Consider the following 7,600-nt stretch of genomic DNA (forward strand, 5'->3'; position numbering starts at 1 on the left):
GTGGAATGGGGTCACAATATTTTGCATTAAGCTTGGAGAAAATTAGCTGCTTTTTTATTCCTGTGTAAGAGTAACTCCATCAGTGATTGACCAGAGGAGTGACCAATAGAGAAAAGCACTGGATCATTCCAAGAGAAAAAGGGCACAAATGGACAGTTCTTACTGAAGGAATGGACAGGGGAGGGATGACTAGAATGATGCTACCTTTTACTGGAGGGACTGCATGATGTACATGTACGTGTGATTAAATAATTATGATCAAATAAGAGTCAGCTTTTTTAATTTATTCTTTTAATCGGATCTCTTTTTGATCTGAGAACATATGACATGTTACTAATTAAGATTTCCACATATTTTTGGTGGGTTTGGTCCAACACGTTTATTTCTGTAGTTGAGCTGTAGGAAGTAATTTACAGAGAATTACAAAGTGCAGTGCAGACTTATTACATGTCCAAACGTTTTAAGTCACTTGTAGCTATTAAATTAACTTTTAAAAGCTCAAATTTGATGAATTAAAACCTTTATTGCTTATGTCTAAGGGGGGAAAAATCTCTCTTATTCAAAGGGACAAATATATCGCTACAACTTCACCTTCATTCATTATTTAAAATTAATTTCTCTTTTTAAGAGAAAAATGTAAGCGATCCACCTACCAATATGTGTTTTGGGACCGTGGGAGCATCCAGAGGAGACCTATGCGGACACTGGGAGAACACACCACACTCCTTAGTCACCCGGAGGAAACCCACGCAGACACAGGGAGAACACACCACATTCCTCACAGATAGTCACCTGGAGGAAACCCACGCAGACACAGAGAGAACACACCACACTCCTCACAGTCACCCAGAGGAAACCTACGCGGACACGGAGAGAACACACCACACTCCTCACAGACATTCACCCGGAGGAAACCCACGCAGATACAGGGAGAACACACCACAGTCTCCCGGAGCAGGACTCGAACCCACAACCTCCAGGACCCTGAACCTGTTTGACTGAGACACTGCTGTGCCACTGTAAAGCCCTGGCCTGGTCCGGATGAAGTGAAATTTCAGTGTTTTGAAGTGCCAGCTCAGATCCCCCCCCCCTCCAAGGTGTGTTCTGCCTTGTGCCCAGTGATTCCGGGTAGGCTCCGGACCCACCGACACCCTTAAGTTGATAAGCACTACTATTTCCACTTAACTGAGGCATAGACTGAAATTCTTGGCATGAAGCTGATGGGATTATGACTAAAGAAACGCCAAGTGTGCGACTTGAGCATTTAAGAGAGTTTAGAACACTGCACTTTCAAAGCAGAATTGCTTTGCCATGGAGTAAAAAAAAAAAAACAGCACCTGAACATGTTAAGAAAGTTAAATAATTATTTGATTTTTACAGGAAGCGGTCAAGAAATCAAAACTGTCTCCAGCATCAGGAAGTGTGTTTATATGATCCTTTCTGTGAGGGTTATAACAGATATCTTGTTACCAACACTGCTGTAAATAATATAAACTCTAAACGTCTCTAGTAAGTTACATTCATACTTAGTAACTCCAGCTGAGCACCACAGACCATTTCTTATAGTCATTAAACACTGGTATGTTTCTGGGAGCCATAATCAGTAGTTTATGAGAACATCAGGCTAATCCTGTGAATTTAGCTAATGCTAATTTTCTGTCAGATTTCCTCACGGGGTTTAAGCAAAATTATTGTTATAGATTTTTATAAATAGTTATTAATTCTTCCTTCTTTTTAGCTGTAGCTGGGCAGCAACACCTGGATATATATTTGTGTGTGTATCTGTGAAAGTGTAGATTAAGAATTGGAATGAGTCTTTATTGACCACGTACACTCCCACATACAAGGACAAATTTACATAATTATTTGTTGTAGTTATTTTTAGGGGGTTGGGATTTTAAACGCCATTCTTTGAGGGAAATAAAACAAGTGCGGCGCACTACAGCCTCGTGGACTTCAACAAGGCTGTGAGTGTGAGTATTGGGACAGGGCCTGTGTATTTGTAGTACTCACTTATGACCACTAGGGGGCTCCAGCAAACGTGCAAGCAACAACTTGTGTTTATAACCGAGCGGCCAACAGACTACAGCTCCTGTCTCTAAACCAAACACAGCTGTTAGAAAGAGTGTTGGAGATTTCCTCTCCTAATCAACACAGGTATGTAGTCAAGATTTTGTACCAAATTAATCAGTGTTTAAATATTCTACACTGGGGATGGGAGTGTTTTTTTTAGTGCTGCCTGGATTTAAGCTGGGATTTATGTGGGCACAGTTCAGCTTAAAGGAGCACCCAGAAATACTAGCAAACGATTTATTAAGGTGGTTACTTGCTCCGCTAAAAATGTTTTCTCTGTCTAAGGTGCACCTCACATTAGATCAAGAATCAAACTGCTTTGTTGTCTCTAAATCAGCAGCTCCCACAGATGAAGGTGGCCATGTTTCAAACTAGGTTTAGTACTGAGTCTCTAATACAGCCAGGCCACTAGGTGTCAATATAATGACTGTTTCGTAATGTGAAGAAGAATCATTGGTGGAAATAATCAATCTTTTAGCTGTGTTTTATTTATTCATTCATTTATTGTCTGTAACCGTTATCCAGTTCAGGGCGGAGGTGTGTCCGGAGCCTACCCGCAATCACTGGACGCAAGCCAGGAGCACACCCTGGAGGGGGCGCTAGTTCTTCACAGGGCGACACACACTCACACATTCACTCAGTTCATTGCTTAATTTCCTAGCTGTGTCTATTTGTGTGATCTTTTTTATGTGAGTTTTAATTGGATATGGATCATTGTTCATGTTAATCTTTGTCCTATTCTCCACTATTTCCATTTATCTTCAAAACAGGAAACATTTACTAACATTTTAATGAAAGTGTAAACGATTTTGGAACATTTCTGTTGGCCCTTAATTAAATCTTTACACAATGTGAAGCGCAGCTGCTGTGATCAAATGATGTATTTAAATGAAAATGGACATAAAATGGGGATAAATGTTATTCATTGGACGACAATATAGCTGTTGCATACTTTGGCCTCTTTATGACCTTCAAACGTCTTGTGTCTTCGTTTACTACAAAACCTACCAGGTCGTCCTGTCATACAGGTGCACATTTTAGTTTATAAATAACCATTAGTTGTCCTTTTACACCAAATGCTGAAAACTTCTTAACTCCTGCTTATCAAATACTTTTTAATGAAATGAAGGGTATTAATAGGGAGTTGCCTTGCGCCCAGTGATTCCGGCACGGCTCCGGACCCACCGCCACCCTGAACTGGATAAGGGTTACAGACAAATGAATGAGGAGTTAGTTCCCCTTTAGGTTATTTATGATAAAAATAAAAAATGACATCATACTAATATAAAATGACATCGTTCTGCCCTCGTTCACAGTGCCTCAGAGCTCTGCCTGATTCCTTGTTGGATATGTTTCAGGAGCATGATCCATGGCTATCTCCCAGATCACAGGCTCTCTGTACCTGAGCGGAGTGGAGGCTGTGAACCCAGCAGCTCTGACCCACAGGAAGGTCACTCTTCTGGTTCTGGCTGCTGAGGAGCTGCCGTTGAAGCCTGTGAGCGTGGAGCTTTTGCATGTTCCCATCCGCGACGAGCCTCATGCCCCACTCTCTCAGCACTTTGAGAGCGTGTCTGAGAGGATCCAGCAGAACCACAGTGGCAGCTCTCTGGTGTGCTGCTCCGCAGGGAGGAGCAGGTCTCCCGCACTCGTCATGGCCTTTCTCATGAAGCATGAAGGCCTCTCTCGGGAGCAGGTGCACCGGCGGGTCCTGGAGGCCCGTCCATTCATCCGGCCCAACGCCGGCTTCTGGAGGCAGCTGAAGGAGTACGAAAGGCAGCTAATGCACTGCAATAGCATCAGGATGGTGACCACATCACAGGGAGTGCTGCCAGAGGCCATAGGGCAAACACACGACCGTCCGTACTGCCTGAATATTTAAGACAGGTACCTGACCTTGCCTTGGAACATCGTCTGTCCCTTTTTTCTTTTTAATGGTTTCATTGTTTTGTCTGTTTTACTGGTTGGTCCCAGAAGTTTAACAGTTAACTACTCAGTCAATATTTTAAGCAAAAGTATGTGGCACTCAGTCCCAGCACTGTGCACTCAGTTCTTTATGATTTCATTAAAATTGTATTAATTCCATTTAAAGTAATGCGCTTTCTACTTCTAGAGTGAAAGACGTTGTTAGGCGGCTTTTACTCTTCACTGAAACAGTGAGGACGACTTCAGAGCAGACGCACGCTCCTAAAAATAAATGTGCTACAAATGGTTCTTGGAGCAATGTCACAGAAGAACCACTTTTGGTTCCATAAAGAACCATTGTTGTTGATGTGTTTTAATTGGTAAAGTACCTTACGACTGAGTTAAGGATTTTTAAACCTTTAAAAGGTTCTACACTTTAAACCAAAAGTGGTTCTTCTAAGTCATCGCTCAAAGAACTTTGGTAGCACCTTTATTTTTAAGAGTGTATGGATCTGAGGTGGTGGTGGGGGCATGTTTCTGAATTGAATTCATTCTTATTACAGATAGAGACTAAGCTTTTTCTAAGCACACACTTCTCAGAAATCCAGGTTTTCTTAGAAAGGTTTTGTTAGAAATTGGTCTAAATTTATCACGACCCACCCTTAATATGTTTATGAGCCAAGTTCCCCAAGGAGTGTGTGAAATGATGTCAGTAATGTTGTTATAGTAATTACGGATGTCAACGACACGTCTCATTGATGCCCTTCAGACGCCTCTATGGAAGCGAATCTGTCTCATCAGACTTTTATAAACACTGAAATCTGAATTGTGCTGCTTTTGAATTTAAGTCTTCAGATTTCCACCTCGGAATATTTTGCTTCGAAATTATTCATCTCAATATAATTGCTCTTGAACTGAACTCGTGAATTTTCAAGAACACGTTTTCACTGTTATTATTCAAGGGTTAATAAAATCAGATAAAAAAAATCAATAACAATATATTTCGAAGTTGCTCAAATTCGGTAGACGACATTCAGAGTCCAAAATACGAGTTACAAACAATTCAGAGTCACATCCGGGTCACCAAGGATGAGCAATCGATTCATGAGGATTTTCTCTTCCACCTTAAATGCTGCAGTAGTTCCACTCTGTCGCCGCTAGATGACGACATACGAACACAACTTCCACACCGTGGAAAAACTACACGTTTAGCTTCCTTCCGCGGATATTATCTCGTTATTTTCAGTATCTCAAAAATCTGAAAGTCTCACTTAAGACACAATGTCCTGAAGATGAAGATATTTTACTGTGGAGATGTTGTGTAATGGCCCTGTGAACAGAGCATGTGATTTGACAGAATGTGGAAACATGAACTGTGGAGTAAATGTCCTAGGGCATTTTTATTTTTTAATTGTCAGATAATTAAGAATCTAAAACTGATATTACAGAAGGTGTAGTACAAATATAATATCCCAAAGTGCAGAGTTTAATTCATAAATTTCGGTGTTATTGTGTATATTCACAATGGCTGGTTATTTCTAATATTATTATAAATATTTGTGAGATATCATTCAGGACATCAATAGTCTGTTATATTGTGTCTTAAGTGAGACTTTCAGATTTTTGAGACACTTTGAAAATAACGAGATAATATCCGCGGAAGGAAGCTAAACGTGTAGTTTTTCCACGGTGTGGAAGTTGTGTTCTTATGTCGCCATCTAGCGGCGACAGAGTGGAACTACTGCAGCATTTAAGGTGAAAGAGAAAATCCTCATGAATCGATTGCTCATCCTTGGTGTCCCGGATGTGACTCTGAATTGTTTGTAACTCGTATTTTGGTCTCTGAACGTCGTCTGCCGTATTTGAGCAACTTCGAAATATATTGTTTGAATTTTTTTGAGCTTGAACCCAGCTAGCAAAATTATATCGGCCCACACTCGGGCCGAATCACGCACGCGGGAACAAAAACACTCGGCCCATTGTCTCGGCCGTGATGTACGATTAGCGATGGTCATGTCATTTCAATGTTTTCTGTCAGAGGAAAAAAAAAAAGAGCTAGCTAAACCGGTTAGCTATAAAGTTTGTCATTTGAAAAAAAAACGGTTCAATATTAGGTATGTAACGTATAGAAGTTTATAAAATAACATGCGTAACATTAACGATGTTAACTACATTTGGGCGATACCACAATACTTATGTATCCGAAAATATAAGGTTAAATTGAAATACTTACGGGATGAAGCTGTTCCCTGAGGCCGGTGAGAGCTGCTCGCGCCGCGGTCACAGAAAAGAGCGCGAATCTTCATCTTCTTCTTCCTCTGTGTTTTTACAGCGGTTCGCTTCTGCCACCTTCCGTTTTCTCATTCAGAGTTCATTCATTTTAAAGCTGTCGTCTTCAAAACCTACCTATAACTGTATGGCATTTAACAAGTTAATATAATGATTATTTTATTTAACATTTATTACATCGTTTTCCAGACAGTTACCAGTATTTTCTTTTATTTTTAGATGTGGGCCACATACGATTAATACGCCGTGTTTAATAAAATGCTCTGATCAGTGTAGTGTGCTAACTGCTAATGGCAATCGCCTCCCCAGCCGGAACTGGGCCAGATGCAGCGTGCCGCACTCACGCCGAGCCTGAGCCGGAATCGGCCCAGATCTACCGTGCTAGCTGGGAATTTTTATCTGAATTTATTAACCCTTGAATAGTGACAGTGAAAACGTGTTCTTGAAAACTCACGAGTTCTGTTCAAGAGCAATTACATTCAGATGAACAATTTCAGATTCAGTTTTCACAATTCACAATTTAGTTCTAATTCAAAGGGTGATATTTCAGAGTCTGATGAGACAGATTTGCTTCCATGCGCCTCCCTTTTTATTTATTTTTTTTTTTTCCAGATCTACAGCTTGGTGATTTCGCCAAACAGCGGTTTGGATCTGATCCACCTCATCGTGAAGTTCCTGCCATGCCAAAGCATTAATCTTCTTGAAGGCCGCAGTGGTTCCTTCGCCCAGGAACAATCCTCTAACCCATGTTCGCTCCGGGGTTACTGTCTCATACCTGCTAGGGGTGCTAGGAATTACAGACCTTTTAGACATTGATTATGACCTGTGTATACCACCAGAGCTGGGGTGTAGTCATGTCATGCCACAGGTAAACACACCCATTCTGTCACAAAAACTGGAACAGAGACAGCGAAGACAAGCTGTGATCATTTAATAAATGATGGATGAGTCTCAGTTCATCCTTGAAATGCAAAGCCCTTACTTTCTATGTTGTTTTATTTGTTTACGTTGAGAGAAGATTTAATTCGTTAGTTCATTGTCTAACCCTTATATAGTTCAGGGCGGCGGTGGGTCCGGAGTCTACCCGGAATCATTGGGTGCAAAGCGGAAACACACCCTGGAGGGGGTGCCAGTCCTTCACAGGGCGACGCATTCACACCTACGGACACTTTTTGAGTCGCCAATCCACATCATTTGCTTAAACCCTTTTTCCAAGAGCGCTGGAGGACCTTCTTTTTAAGTATTGTGTGTAAATCCAGTCCTGTTTACACTAAACAGTTCAGATAGAACTCAGCTGCTCCATAAACCGGTTCCAATAAAGGAACCAACCCAGAGT

The 7,600-nt window shown here is 41.2% G+C and overlaps 1 protein-coding gene and 1 long non-coding RNA gene across 3 annotated transcripts; one reads left to right on the forward strand and one right to left on the reverse strand.

The window, feature by feature from the left end:
- Nucleotides 1-286: 286 nt before the first annotated feature.
- LOC136675439 (uncharacterized) lies at nt 287-6,851 on the reverse strand. The gene is made up of 3 exons (XR_010796199.1): nt 6,209-6,851; nt 654-792; nt 287-396 (listed from the first exon to the last, which is right to left on the reverse strand). It is a non-coding gene; the product is annotated as an uncharacterized lncRNA (long non-coding RNA).
- On the forward strand, nt 2,015-7,587 carry LOC136675438 (dual specificity protein phosphatase 14-like). 2 transcript variants are annotated; one of them, XM_066651988.1, is made up of 3 exons: nt 2,015-2,157; nt 3,390-3,957; nt 6,877-7,587. In XM_066651988.1, exon 2 carries the CDS (start codon nt 3,443-3,445, stop codon nt 3,950-3,952), a length of 510 nt encoding a protein of 169 aa, XP_066508085.1. In that variant the 5' UTR covers nt 2,015-2,157; nt 3,390-3,442; the 3' UTR covers nt 3,953-3,957; nt 6,877-7,587. The 2 variants fall into 2 exon arrangements, with proteins under 2 accessions (XP_066508085.1, XP_066508084.1); XM_066651987.1 differs by having other exon boundaries at nt 2,019-2,157; nt 3,432-3,957; nt 6,877-7,586.
- Nucleotides 7,588-7,600: the final 13 nt, after the last annotated feature.

The sequence above is a fragment of the Hoplias malabaricus genome, chromosome X1 (assembly GCF_029633855.1).
Source record: "Hoplias malabaricus isolate fHopMal1 chromosome X1, fHopMal1.hap1, whole genome shotgun sequence".
Taxonomy (NCBI): domain Eukaryota; kingdom Metazoa; phylum Chordata; class Actinopteri; order Characiformes; family Erythrinidae; genus Hoplias; species Hoplias malabaricus.

What these genes read in the sequence shown, in the direction of transcription:
- LOC136675438 (XM_066651988.1), top strand. Translation starts at nt 3,443, where the DNA reads ATGGCTATCTCCCAGATCACAGGCTCTCTGTACCTGAGCGGAGTGGAG.